Raw genomic sequence first — 15557 nt, forward strand, 5'->3', positions numbered from 1 at the left:
TGATGTTTTTATATAAGAACATGTTCCCTAGTTTTATTAACCTATGTATCAATGTCTTAATAATGTACATTATTTTAAATATCTGTCTATAAAAATAGAAACTGTTTAAAAAGCACTTCCAGGACTTTCAGCCCCTTAGCGGGATTCATTAGGAAGCATTCATAGAAATAATCTTTTTTGAGGACTGGGCACATAATATAATCTTCCCCCAACTTCAATCTTTTTTTTGAACCTTTACGTCAACTCTAGTTGGTAAAGTGTGTTTTTTGTCGTAGTGATGAAGGAGTTTGAACTTAAGAGAGGTTAGATAACTGGTCAGAGGTCACAGAGCTAGTAATCAGAGGCATTACATATTCAAATCCATTCTATTCTATTCTAAAGCCTTTCTACTTTATTACAGTAAAGTTAGAAATCCTTAACTCAAGGATTTTTTCCTTTTGCAAAAGTAAAACTAAAAAATAAAAATAGAAATCTATTTTATGAAGCATGTTGTATAAACATTAAGTAAATGCAAGAGAAACATTTTAAAGAAAATATACAATATTGTGTATTTATCAATTCTGATTCTTTCATATGCTCTATAGCACTATAATTCCAAATCTTTAAGTTAGAAAATGGTTTCAGCTGAGAATCTTTTAATATCATTCTCTAGTAGAAAACATTACGGAGTAATTATTTTCAGTCCATATATAAGAAAAAGCCAAAAACAGACAAAGGCACCTCTACAAGGTGATACAGTGAAGTCTTGTTTTTGCTCACTCAGTCGTGTCCGACTCTTTGTGACCCCACGGACTGCAGCATGCCAGGCCTCCCTGTCCTTCACCATCTCCCGAAGCTTGCTCAAACTCATGTCCATTGAGTCAGTGATGCTTAGTTGCTTAGTCATGACTAATTCTTTCCAACCCCATGGACAGAGGAGCCTGGAAGGCTATAGTCCATGGGGATTCTCCAGGCAAGAATACTGGAGTGGGTTGACATGCCCTCCGCCAGGGGATCTTTCCAACCCAGGAATCAAACCCAGGTCTCCCTAATTGCAGGCAGATTTTTTTTACCATCTGCGCCACCAGTTCAGTTAGTTCAGTCACTCAGTCGTGTCTGACTCTTTGAGACCCCATGAATTGCAGCTCGCCCGGCCTCCCTGTCCATCACCAACTCCCCGAGTTCACTCAGACTCAAGTCCATCGAGTTGGTGATGCCATCCAGCCATCTCATCCTCTGTCGTCCCCTTCTCCTCCTGCCCCCAATCCCTCCCAGCATCAGAATCTTTTCCAATGAGTCAACTCTTCACATGAGGTGGCCAAAGTACTGGAGTTTCAGCTTTAGCATCATTCCTTCCAAAGAACACCCAGGACTGATCTCCTTTAGGATGGACTGGTTGGATCTCCTTGCAGTCCAAGGGACTCTCAAGAGTCTTCTCCAACACCACAGTTCAAAAGCATCAATTCTTCGGTGCTCAGCTTTCTTCACAGTCCAACTCTCACATCCATACATGACTACTGGAAAAACCATAGCCTTGACTAGATGGACCTTTGTTAGCAAAGTAGTGTCTCTGCTTTTGAATATGCCACCTAGGTTGGTCATAACTTTCCTTCCAAGGAGTAAGCATCTTTTAATTTCATGGCTGCAATCACCATCTGCAGTGATTTTGGAGCCCAAAAAGATAAAGTCTGACACTGTTTCCACTGTTTCCCCATCTATTTCCCATTAAGTGATGGGACCAGATGCCATGATCTTCATTTTCTGAATGTTGAACTTTAAGCCAACTTTTTCACTCTCCTCTTTCACCTTCATCAAGAGGCTTTTTAGTTCCTCTTCACTTTCTGCCATAAGGGTGGTGTCATCTGCGTATCTGAGGTTATTGATATTTCTCCCAGCAATCTTGATTCCAGCTTGTGCTTCTTCCAGCCCAGCATTTCTCATGATGTACTCTACATGTAAGTTAAATAAGCAGGGTGACAATATACAGTCTTGACGAACTCCTTTTCCTATTTGGAACCAGTCTGTTGTTCCATGTCCAGTTCTAACTGTTGCTTCCTGACCTGCATACAAATTTCTCAAGAGGCAGGTCAGGTGGTCTGGTATTCCCATCTCTTTCAGAATTTTCCACAGTTTATTGTGATCCACACAGTCAAAGGCTTTGGCATAGTCAATAAAGCAGAAATAGATGTTTTTCTGGAACTCTCTTGCTTTTTCCAGATCCAGCAGATGTTGGCAGTTTGATCTCTGGTTCCTCTGCCTTTTCTAAAACCAGCTTGAATATCTGGAAGTTTACGGTTCACGTCTTGCTGAATCCTGGCTTGGAGAATTTTGAGCATTACTTTACTAGCATGTGAGATGAGTGCAATTGTGTGGTAGTTTGAGCATTCTTTGGCATTGCCTTTTTTTTGGATTGGAATGAAAACTGACCTTTTCCAGTCCTGTGGCCACAGCTGAGTTTTCCAAATTTGCTGGCATATTGAGTGCAGCACTTTCACAGCATCATCTTCCAGGATTTGAAATAGCTCAATTGGAATTCCATCACCTCCACTAGCTTTGTTCGTAGTGATGCTTTCTAAGGCCCACTTGACTTCACATTCCAGGATGTCTGGCTCTAGGTGAGTGATCATACCATTGTGATTATCTGGGTCATGAATATCTTTTTTGTACAGTTCTTCTGTGTATTCTTGCCACCTCTTCTTAATATCTTCTTCTTCTGTTAGGTCCATACCATTTCTGTCCTTTATCGAGCCCATCTTTCCATGAAATGTTCCCTTCGTATCTCTAATTTTCTTGAAGAGATCTCTAGTCTTTCCCATTCTGTTGTTTTCCTCTATTTCTTTGCATTGATCGCTGAGGTAGGCTTTCTTATCTCTTGCTATTCTTTGGAACTCTGCCCATTCAGATGCTTGTATCTTTCCTTTTCTCCTTTGCTTTCTGCTTCTCTTCCTTTCATAGTTATTTGTAAGGCCTCCCCAGACAGCCATTTTGCTCTTTTGCATTTCTTTTCCATGGGGATGGTCTTGATCCCTGTCTCTTATACAATGTCATGAACATGAATGTCCATAGTTCATCAGGCACTCTCTCTATCAGATCTAGTCCCTTAGTTCTATTTCTCACTCCCACTGTATAACCATAAGGAATTTGATTTAGGTCATACCTGAATGGTCTAGTGGTTTTCCCTACTTTCTTCAATTTAAGTCTGAATTTGGCAATAAGGAGTTCATGATCTGAGCCACAGTCAGCTCCCAGTCTTGTTTTTGCTAACTGTATAGAGCTTATCCATCTTTGGCTGCAAAGAATATGATCAATCTGATTTCAGTGTTGACCATCTGGTTATGTCCATGTGTAGAGTCTTCTCTTGTGTTGTTGGAAGAGGGTGTTTGCCATGACCAGTGTGTTCTCTTGGCAAAACTCTATTAGCCTTTGCCCTGCTTCATTCCGTATTCCAAGGCCAAATTTGCCTATTGACTTCCTACTTTTGCATTCCAGTCCCCTATAATGAAAAGGACATCTTTTTTGGGTGTTAGTTCTAAAAGGTCTTGTAGGTCTTCATAGAACCGTTCAACTTCAGCTTCTTCAGCGTTACTGGTTGGGGCATAGACTTGGATTAATGTGATATTGAATGGTTCGCCTTGGAAACGAACAGAGATCATTCTGTTGTTTTTGAGATTGCATCCAAGTACTGCATTTCAAACTCTTTTGTTGACCATGATGGCTACTCCATTTCTTCTAAGGGATTCCTGTCCACAGTGGTAGATATAATGGTCATTTGAGTTTAATTCACCCATTCCAGTCCATTTTATTTCGCTGATTCCTAGAATGTCAACATTCACTCTTGCCATCTCCTGTTCGACCACTTCCAATTTGCATTGATTCATGGACCTAACATTCCAGGTTCCTATGCAATATTGCTCTTTACAGCATCGGATCTTGCTTCTATCACCAGTCACATCCACAACTGGGGATTGTTTATGCTTTGGCTCCATCCCTTCATTCTTTCTGGAGTTATTTCTCCACTGATCTCCAGTAGCATATTGGGCACCTACTGACCTGGGGAGTTCCTTTTTCAGTATCCTATCATTTTGCCTTTTCATACTGTTCATGGGGTTCTCAAGGCAAGAATACTGAAGTGGTTTGCCATTCCCTTCTCCAGTGGACCACATTCTCTCAGCCCTCTCCACCATGACCTGCCCGTCCTGGGTGGCCCCACGGGCATGGCTTAGTTTCATTGAGTTAGACAAGGCTGTGGTCTGTGTGATTAGATTGACTAGTTTTCTGTGATTATGGTTTCAGTGTGTCTGCCCTTTGATGCCCTCTAGCAACACCTACTGTCTTACCTGGGTTTCTCTTACCTTGGATAAGGGGTATCTCCTCACCGCCGCTCCTCCTGAGCTTGAATGTGGAGTAGCTCCTCTTGGCCCTCCTGCGCCTGCGCAGCCACCGCTTCTTGGACCTGAGGTTGCTCCTCTCGGCTGCCACCCCTGACCTCAGACATGGGGTAGCTCCTCTCGGCCACGCTTCTGTGAGGCCCATTGCAGCCAGCACTCTTCTGCCACCAGGGAAGCCCAAAAATACTGGAGTGGGTAGCCTTTCCTTTCTCTAGGAGATCTTCCCAACCCAGGAATCAAACCAGAACCTCCGGCATTGCATGCAGATTCTTTACCAGCTGAGCTACCAGAGAAACCCAAAGGGGCCTTTAGTGACCTAATAATAACCTGTTATTGAAGATACAAGAGCCAGTCCTCAGCCCTTCCCACTCATCCGGGCTCCCCAAGTTTGGCTCTCTCCTCTTTTTAACTTTGAATTTCCTCCTTTCCACAGGTTTTCAATTCTCCCATTGTGAAATGGAAATCCCCTCCACTCTCTGTATTATGCTGCAGCAATCCTTCATTCCATGCTCCTGCCCTCCATCGATCACGTCCACAGGCCCTGCTGACCTCCTGTGGGACTTTGAACTTTAGAGTATGGTCACATCTTGCAGTCTTGCTCTAGAAGGCAGAACACCCCTTTCCTGGTCCTCCAATGGCCTCTATCTCTCCAGGCTTCCTCTCCTGTAGCCTGAAGCAGAGTTGATAAGCTTTCCAGAGAAAGGCATATTCAAAGTGCTCTGAGTTGACTGGGAAAATGGAATCTTTTTTTTTTTTTTTTTGCAACTTCTCTGGCCTGTAAGAAAAATAAGTTACGTAAATGCAATCATTGACTGACCATTTACTAAATAATGAAGTTTTAAAAATAGTTTTAAATATTATTTCACAACAAGTTTTTTCCAGGCTTGAAAAATCAGAATGCTTGATTTGAAATGTTTAAAAAACAAATGGTGCTTGATATTTTTAAAGAAGTATTTTCATGATCAAAGATTTAATTAAATTTTTGTTTAATTTTTCTAGCTTCACTCCTGAAGGGTTTGAAACATGCCAACATTGTGCTGCTGCATGACATAATACACACCAAAGAGACACTGACATTCGTATTTGAATATGTGGTGAGTTGTCCCAGCATTTTACAAAGTGTAAGGGAAAAGCCTGGTGCTTGTATGATGAATATGTTAATATTTTATGGCATGACAAAACTTTGATAACCATGTGAAAAGTGTCATGGAAATTTTCATTATTGGAAATTTCTCTATTGTTCTTATTCTTTTTTACTCACTATTTTTGTTGCCTTTTTCCCTCTCATGAACAAGAATAAACATTTCAAGTTTGCCTCCTAAATAAAACTTTTGCACTTATTTTTTAATCTAGTTTTAATCACTATGTGAGGAGAGACCAAAATTTTTTTCATTGACAATAATGACATAAACCACAGGGTTTTAAAAAACTCCATATGAGTTTACTAAAGAATAAATCATTTTGTATTTTTGAAAGATAAAAACCATTCAAATATAACAGAAAGAAAGCATAAGGTATGTGTACACAACTTGCTTTTCAGGACACTTGGAGAGTACAAATATCCCCACATCATTGTGTTCAGTGGCAGTCATTTAAAATGAACCTCTCTTGTATGATTTCAATACCTTTAGATCATGAAATTTTTACACCTTGTTTTACATTCCTGGATATGTTCCAGTGTCTCCAGTTTACAGTCTATGGAGATTTGAATAGAATTTGTATCCTACTGGTGTGTGAAAATTGTATAAATCTTAATTATGTTGAATTGGTTGACAGTGCTTATCAGGTCTACTATATCCTACTGCTTCTCAGTATATTCATTCTATTAATTTTTGAGTATGATATTGAAACTCCAACTAAAAATCTTCATTTATCTACTTTAAACAATTATAATATATAGAGGAACTATATGTAATCTTGTTCTGTATTTTCCAAGTCTCCTATAAATGTGTTATCATACTTTCATAATTAAAAAAATAATAAAAAAATAAGTAAAATGAGCCTCTCTTGTGTCAAGAAACAGGGTTCCTTCTAAGAGCAGCTAATTAGAAAGACACACTGTGTTTGACTTTAACAGTGGTGTCTCAGAAAACCTGGTTGTGTACCTTTTGCACATTATTCTCAAAAATTATAAACTTTGTAATGCCTCTGAGAGTCAAGTCTGTGGTCTGCTTTGTGACACTGACCAAGCACTACTAACATCACTCTCTCCACTATTTTGTGTAGCACACAGACCTGGCTCAGTATATGTCTCAGCACCCAGGAGGGCTTCATCCTCATAATGTCAGGGTAAGTACTTTGAGGGCTGGGACTCCCCTCTGGCTTGCCCACGGCAGGAGAATTCAGAAACAGACTGCCATCACAAACTGAAAGCCCATGATACTAGGTAAGAAGATGGACACCACTGATATTCTAGAGAAAAGTTAAAAAAAAAAAATCTGCCCTCAAGATATGGAGCAAAGTCCAGCTGCTTTCTGGGCAAGCTAACCCTGTCAGTCATCACCATCAAGCAAATGTGTCTTTAGAAGTATAATCCAATTAAAAAGAATCGCCTTAAAAGGAAAGAAGTGAAGTTAAGCTATCATAAATTAAATACTTTCTTCATAGCAGACTACTGTGCTCTGTGATAAAGTTCATGTTGCACTTAAAGTTCCCAACTAGGACTAGCAGACTACCTTGACTGGTTCTTTATCAGTTATCTGTTTGCCTGTTCTATAAAATCGTATTACATGCAGGACCAACTTCCATTTTTCCAGTTATTGGAATAGAAATAATATTAAACTCTTAACTAGCTATAATTCCACATTTGTTATAAATTTTAGAAACCATTTGTATGCCATATTTTTCATTCTCTAAGGTTTTATTGGCATTAATTGATTGGCCCTTAACATAACCATATGAGATTTGTATATGATGTACCCATTCATTTAACTAATATTTATGTGTTCATTTATTCATTCATTCAAGATATATTTGAGTACTCAGTACCATATTAAACCCTAAGGTTTCAATAATGAAAAAGTTGTGTTTCTTATTTTCAATGAGCTGAAGCCCAGCAAGATATATGGACTTAGATAGGTAGTGAGAAGCAAGGTGATGAGGGCTATGGCCATGTTAATTAGGAATACTATGAGGACTCATAGTAAGGGGACTCCAGTCATGGAGGCAAGGGGAAAGGAAGGTTTGAAGACAGGGTTTTGAAGAGAATTAAAACATTTAAAAATACTTAGAGGAAACTGAAATAGAAAACTAACTAAGGGGACCAAGAAGGAATGTCTAGTAGTGTGTTAAGGACTCTGATGAGGATGGAATCCATTAAATTATATGCATGATGATGGGATTTCTTTTTTATTTTTTTAATGGCAGCAAATAGAGGAGCAGAGAAAGTAGAAAGTTGGACTGATTGAGACATTGGGTCTGTGCCAGACATGTGAGAGGAAAAGACAGTTGGGCCACATATTTGGAGACTATCAAGAGAGAGGCTAAAGGGATGGGCAGGGGCTTCTACGCTGAGTCCAATCTGAGGGAAGGAAGTGAAGACTGATAGCTAGGGAGAGAGCAGAAGAGTCAAGGAACCAGAAGTTTGATTAAATAGAACAGTTGGAGAAAGAGTAACTGTGTGAAAGATAGAACATTTTCAGACTTGAGGGACTCTTGTAGCAAGCACTATGCTAAGTGTTTAGCAGGATAGAAAGATGCAGAAGACATGATTCCTATCCTCAAAGGAGGTAGAGCCTAAAACAGGAGGTAAGACATACACACCACCACTATTCCAGGACATTTGTGAATAATATCAAGTAAGAAATAAGACCTAATGTTGTAGATGTGCAAGGAAAAGATATCTTCTCATTTTAAGAGGTTTTGATAAGCCAGAACTTACAAGCTGCAATGCTTTTCAGAGGCTGGAATAGGGGAAGATGTTAGAGGAGGAAGGAATGTTTTCAGCGAAGGTTCAGAGCAGGGAAGTAGAGGGTGTGTTGAAGGAAGAAGATCCCAGCGCCACACGGACTGTTAGGGTCAAAGGGACTATGGTGTTTTTCACTCTCCAGGTGCTAGTCCATTAGTGGGTTATGAAATCAATCGGTAATCAGCAACCAGCATTTTTTAAAAAAATGAAATGGAATGGATGAGAAGAGAATGTGTATCTGTGTGCTAAATCAATTCAGTAATGTCTGACTCTTTGCGACCCAATGGACTGTAGCCGCCAGGCTCCTCTGCCGATGGGATTCTCCAGGCAAGAATACTGGCGTGGGTTGTCATGCCCTCCTCAAGGGGATCTTCCTGACCCACAGATCAAACCTGCATCTCTTACGTCTCCTTCGTTGGCAGGCAGGCTCTTTACCACTAGTGCCACCTGGGAAACCCTCCAGAGAAAGGAATAGAAAATATTATAGTATGCAACACTTAGTAAGAACAAGTTTTATTTTGTGCAGATTCTTTTCCATTAGAAACTGTGCTCATTTCTATGCATGAATGTGGAAACTGGAAGCATATCTATTTCTTATTGTGCAATGCAGTAAGAAAAAAAAAAACTTAAAACACTGGGTTGGTCTAACTTCCTTATTTTGCAGAATTAGAATTCAAGTTTGAAAAGAAATATTTTTCCTGAAGTTATAGAACCAGCTTTTGCCATTGCTCAAAGAGATTCTTGGTTGAGGTTCTTTTCCACTACTGCCATCCTGAATCTCTGGTCCTGTTGGCCTGAAACAGATACTGTCTTAGTGACATGGAGTACATGAGTCTGGGGGAATAGATTGGGTAGGTGGCTGAGAGCCTTACTTTCTAAGATGTGGACTTTATTTCTTAGACAGGAGAGTCATTAAAAGGGCTTGATTGAAAAAGAATAGCATGATCAGAAGGAAATTTATGTAATTGTGGTCTGTGGGAGAGATTAAAGAGAGGTGACTGGAATCAAGGATTTCAGTTAGGAGTTTGTCAATGTGGGCTAGCCCAGTGCTTCTCAAGCTTCAGTGAGCACACTAATGACCTGGGGATCTGATTCAGTAAGTCTGATTCAAAGCTCGAGGTTTGTGTTTCTAACATACTCTAAGGTGACACAGATGCTGCTGGTTGAGGACTAAACTTTGAATGGCAAGGTTATAGGTAAGAAGTGATAAAGGCCTAAATTAGGACAGTGAAGGTACGAATGGAAAGGACTGTGGAAAACAATAACAGAGAAGGGTTCGGCCAGGACACGAGGACAGCAGTGGTGTAGATGTGAATTGGTGGTGGAAGAAAGTGGACATATGGGCAATTGATTACTTCACCAGAATTGTTGGGAGATGGAAGAATCAACAGTGTTTTTTCTAGCTTTAATTAATTATGTGGATGATGGTGCCATTCACTGAAATAGAGAAATAGGAAAATAGATTCTGGAGGAACACAGAGAGTTAAGTTCTGGCATACTGGGTTTGAGGTGTTATGGGATGTCCAGGTGAACTTCAGACTATATGGGTCGAACAGTTCCAGAAAGAGATCTGAAGTGAAGCTAAAGACTTTCAAATTATCAGAATACAGTCGTTAATTGAAGCAATGTTAGTGGATAAGATGGGTAAGGGAAGCATGTATGGTGATAAGAGAAGGTCAATGATGGAGCCCTAAGGAATATCACCATATTAGATATCAGTAGAGAAAGTGGAGCCTATGGAAAGTACAGTCAGAGAAGTAGGAGAAAAATTAAGAGATTTTGGTACCAAGTGGGGGTAAGAGCATCAGGAAGGAAGATAGAAGCAACAAAGCCAGATCCTGTAAAGTGAAGGATCCACTGGATTTTCGTAGCAAAGGACATTGGTGGGACTTCCCTAGTGGTCCAGTGGCTAAGATTCCAAGCTCTCAATGCTGGGGGCCCAGGTTTGATCCCTTTCAGGGAACTAGATTGCACATGCTGCAACTAAATTTCAAACATCACAGCAATGATCGAAGATCCTGCATGCCACAACTATGACCTGGCACAGCCAAAAAAAAGAATATTTTAAAAAGACATTGGTGAGCACCGTGAAAACATTATGAATAAAGTGATCGCAGCAGAAACCATTTTGTAGGGGAAGGAATTTCACCTTTCAGAGGACAAACAGTTCTATATGATGGTGGGACCCAGTGTGTGACCATGGGAGCCAAGGGCTAAAGTGGGTTGGAGAAGCAGATCGTTGGAGCATGGAGGTTGGCTGGACATATTCACGTGAGCACTGATGTCAAGGGAACAACAGCTGTGATCCAGGTGTCCAAGTCTTGAGTGAATGATGGAGAGTGGTAGGAGTTGTGTGGATGACAGTGAGAAGAGGGGTAGAGGGGTAGAGAAAGATGGCATGGAAATCCAAGGACAAGGGTTTTTACATGAGGGTGGATACACTGGAATCAAGTTGATGAACACCAGGGTCTGGTCTGAGAAAAGCAGGATCCTGGGCAGTTTGCCTCCCACGGCACAGCTGTGGCTGTGTGGGCTCCATACAGGTCCCATATCAACGTCCCCAAGCCATTTAAGAATGTTAAAATTTTCTTGAGGCTCCTACTTCAGATGTTTGCTGCTTCTATGAGTCTTCTCATCACAGTTCTTTCTCTTTCTGGTACTTCAAACATACACACTGTTATTCATTTTTACCATTCACTTTTTATTCACTTGTTACTCATTTTTACCATCACTCTACTGTCAAGGCATAAAGGTCCTATACCGACATGTAAACACATTCTTAAATGGTTTGGGGACCTTGATATGGGACCTGCATGGAGCTCACATGGCCACAACTGTGCCATGGGAGGCAAACTCTCCAGGATCCTGCTTTGCTCAGACCATGGTGCATATCAACCTGATTCCAATGTGTCCAAGTCTTTGTTAGGTCATTACAGGTTCTATAAAAGCATCTCTGAAGTTCCTAGTTTCCAAGATGTGATGGAAAAAGTGAATTTATCTGCACAACTTTGTGTCTTCTATTAGGTCCATGTCCCAGAAATGCTGGGGCTGGCTCTTTCTTTTCAAAACTGCCAGAACATGTTCTCAGTTGGCATAAGTCTTTGTAAACACTAACGTTGGTGTTTGCATTCTCAGTTGCCAGTTGCACTGGAAAATAGCAAAAGACACTTAGAATACTAAGCTTTCTTTTTTTTCCCTTAGGCTTCTATATTGGTGGGAATCTACTAATGTCTTTGGTTTCTGTGCCTTGTAATCACCAGCAATGTTTTAAAATTTGGATCCAGGATGTATTTTTCCTTTTGCTTCCCCCCACCTTTTTTTTTTTCTTCTCTCTACTATTTATTCCTTATTCTCTTTTGATTTTTTTCTTGGTCTGATTTATTTTGGTGCCTTTTCCCTCTGAATCTATACTGTATATTTCCCTTGTTTTCACTTTGAACTTAAGACTTAAAAAATATGTTTAAAAAGATAATGGTTCCTGTATTTCCTAACACCATCTAAGGATATACTTCCCAGTCTGGACTCCCTGTGTTCTGTTTTTAAAAGGGTTTTATATCAGAGAGCCTGGAAAACTTAAGCAGTTGTAAACCTTAGAATATCATTTCCAGGTCGACTTTGATCTTGTATGCCAAGTTCATTGGTGGGAAAAAAATTAAATCTTTCACATCTAAATCAATAACTAGTGTTCCAAAGGAAACTTCAAAGTTTCACTTTAGATTTTTAAGGAAGGGTAATTCCTTCAGTATCAAAGAAATGAGATGTCAGGAAAAACCAGAATCCTTTTGTTTAGGACATGGTCTACTTATTTGACTTTCCTTGTCCTTTTTCTTCCTGTTTGAATGTAAAATCTTCTTTTTTTTTTTTTTGGTCTCTTAAGAGACACTTTTACTATATTCTTTCAGATGACTGGTTTTGATTTAGAGGAGAAATCAACACATAATGGCTCAAATCTGCTTAGATAAGGTGTTCATTCCTTCCAGCTTTTCATGTTTCAACTTTTGCGGGGCCTGGCATACATCCACCACCAACACGTTCTTCACAGGGACCTGAAACCTCAGAACTTACTCATCAGTCACCTGGGAGAGCTCAAACTGGCTGATTTTGGTAAGTCACCCCCTGAGTCTCTTTCTGGGCTATGAACAATGATGCTTTTGTGAGCAAGTGTTTAAAGCATCAATTAGGCCTGGACTTTGAAAAGTGGGGACCAGGGAACATGACATTTTTTGAAGATATCAAACAACCATACAGTAAGAGTGAGGCAAGACACTGAGAGAGACTGATCGCTTCTCAGGGTCCCATCAAGCCTCAGTGTAATCAGATCCTAAAATGTGAGCACCCCTATTACCTCACTGCTGTTTTTGATGCAGAGACTTTTGTAGAGTGAATGGTACTTCTTAGGTTTCCTTAAATCTGGGTGGATGTACAAATTCCATCAGACTAGATCAAAGCTATCCCAGGATGGCCAGATAAAGAGGTCACCCCCAGACTCTAGGCTGGACTCTTGCTGGAATGGAGGTTCCAGAACACCTATGTATCTATACAGGTGGGACTGTACGGTGTGTGTATGTGTGTGTGTTCAGTTGCTTAGTCCTGTCCAACTTTTTTGACCCTACGGACTGTACCCTGCCAAGCTTCTCTGTCCATGGAATTCTCCAGGCAAGAATACAGGAGTGGGTTGAATACAGAAGTGGGAGAATACAGAAATGGGAGTCTTCTGCATTGCATGCAGATTCTTTACCACTGAGCCACCAGGTACCTGAGGCTTTCATTCCCATCAGAGTGATGCAGATTTACCCTGAGTGTTTATCACTGTTTATAATTATACATATAGACATACATACATACTTATATGATGGTTTTGTCTCCTCCACTAGACTATAAGTGTTATGAGGGCAGCCTGGATCCATTTTTGCTTATCATTATATCCCTAGTGCCTGACACCATCACAGGTGCTCAGTAAATTTTTGTTGAAAAACTGGTTCCATATAAGCTGAGAAGACCCTCTTCTCTGTTTGGCAGATGTCAAATGACACTGCTATAACTGCAGTAAGCATGTAACAGACATTCGTTTATCAAATTCCCTATAAAAGTAAACTCATCTATTGAGATTTCATATGGCTATAGATCATGTGATTCTGTGAGATAAATAGCTAACTGACAAATGTACTGTTTTGCAGAGGAGTGCTTGAGAATGACTCATCTAAGTTCCTGCCAAACTAGCTAATGTGGATTAACAGTCCCTACCCTTTATCTACTAAACTGGGGATTCCTGAACTGCAGAAATGGAGGGTGGTCACATTAGTCATGAATTGATCTTCCCTTGCTGTTATAGAAACCTCCAATTACAGAGGTGTAAACATGCTTGGAGCTTAATTTTCTCTCGTGTAACAGCTGACCTAGGCAGTCAGAGCTCTGTGGAAGCCCCCAGATGTCTTGGCTCATGCTCCTTCTGACACGTGAGCCCCACCACCCCTAGGTGTTGCCCGCTGGCATATTTCAAGATGGCAGCCGCCTCCTCCTCACCACAGCCTGGAGGAAGGAGAAAAGGGACCAACATTTAACCCCTCCAGGAAGTTCACACGTCACTTTTATTCGTATCAAATAGGCAAAACTTTAGTTGCCTTGCAACACTTAGCTGCCAGGAAGGTCACATCTAGCTGCAAAGTAGGCTAAATTTAGAGAAATTAATGCGATGAAGAGGTACACAAGAATCAAGATAGTTGAGTAGTTCTATTAAAAGCACTGAAATTTGTGTATCATTTTAAAAATATTGTTTACTCTGCCAGCTGCACTCTCCTTGGCAGACTGTATCACTGTGCCTCTCAGGGAAGTCTCAGGACAACAAGTTCTGTGCTTTCCCCCTTCGCTCAGGTCTTGCTCGAGCCAAGTCCATTCCCAGCCAGACATATTCTTCAGAAGTTGTGACTCTCTGGTACCGCCCTCCTGATGCCTTGCTGGGAGCCACTGAGTATTCCTCTGAATTGGACATATGGTAAGAGCAAGTGCCAAGAAAATGTGAGTCATCCTAGCCATGAAGATTGCTTTATTAACCGTGTTACATTTTAGATAGTCATTCTAATGGCTTCCCAGGTGGCTCAGTGGTAAAGAATCCGTCTGCCAATGCAGGAGATGTAGGAGACCCAAGTTCAATCCCTGGGCTGAGAAGATCCTCTGGAGAAGGAAATGGCAACCCACTCCAGTATTCTTGCCTGGAGAATCCCATGGACAGAGGAGCCTGCCAGGCTACAGTCCATGGAGTTGCAAAGAGTCAGACATGACTGAATGACTGAGTATGCACACACAAACATTCTAATGATGACAATCACATTTGTATACAGAAATATAAGGTACTTTCAATACATATCTCATTTGATTTTTACAGTAAGTTTTAACAGTTAAATAAGTTGAGGCTCATAGAGGTCTTGCCCAAGGCATCTTCTGGATTCTATCCTTTTTTGTCAATGCTCCTTCTTCTAGCTCTTCTCTTAATCCTTTGTCTTTTCCTTTGTCTCCAGGGAAACATACATATGCTCCCAAACCACAGATCTCACACACACACACACACACACACACACACCTGCTTGTCTACACATGGCCAAACACAGTTCAGAGCCTGATGGAAAAAAAACATAAATACCAAGATTCTGTAGACCTGATTTTCATGTCAGTTCTATTTCTAATCATTTCTTCTGGATTATGTTATCTTCAAAAAACCATGTACCCTCTCTGTGTTTATGTTTCTTTGTTTTTAAAATAAGGGCAATATACTCTTCCCATGAAGGTTAAGGGGGACTGTGGTGTGAATATAAGAAATCAGATAGATGTTGTCAAGTAGAAACACATTGTTGGGAGGCTCTGGGATTGAAGAGGTGCAGTGGTGAGTGTGGGATATCAGTCACTCAACATCCCAGACCTGTACTGTTATGTTGTCTGCTTCTGATTCCTGGAAATATCCCAGTCATTTGTGTGGTGAATTTACAGTCACAGCCAGCACCTCAAAGGTAACAGAGTATACGGACTTCTTTCAATTCTTTAGACGGTCTTATATACACTGAAGGCCCTGTTTAAAAACACTAAGAGGCGAAACTAAGCTTTTGAATTTCCCAAAGTCTTGAGAAAAGTTGAAGAAAATTTCCTGCAGTGTATCTGGAGTCGTTGATTTCCCGATACCCAGTACCATGTCTCAGAATATCACCTGCTAGTCAAAACCCCCCTGAAACTGTCAGTACTCACTGCTCCATGCTGTCACTTCAAAGGCTTTCAGCGGGCTCTGGTTTTCTCAG

General features: G+C 40.6%; 1 protein-coding gene across 1 annotated transcript in view; it reads left to right on the forward strand.

Moving 5' to 3' along the window:
* CDK15 (cyclin dependent kinase 15) overlaps positions 1 to 15557 on the forward strand; it is a 96626-nt gene that overhangs the window by 13287 nt on the left and 67782 nt on the right. Inside the window, exons 5-8 of the mRNA XM_024981308.2 lie at positions 5367 to 5461; positions 6594 to 6656; positions 12255 to 12378; positions 14146 to 14266. Coding sequence (XP_024837076.1) covers positions 5367 to 5461; positions 6594 to 6656; positions 12255 to 12378; positions 14146 to 14266 — 403 coding nt within the window. The remainder of the gene's footprint in view (positions 1 to 5366; positions 5462 to 6593; positions 6657 to 12254; positions 12379 to 14145; positions 14267 to 15557) is intronic.

This window comes from Bos taurus, chromosome 2, assembly GCF_002263795.3.
Source record: "Bos taurus isolate L1 Dominette 01449 registration number 42190680 breed Hereford chromosome 2, ARS-UCD2.0, whole genome shotgun sequence".
In the NCBI taxonomy this organism is placed as follows: Eukaryota; Metazoa; Chordata; class Mammalia; order Artiodactyla; family Bovidae; genus Bos; species Bos taurus.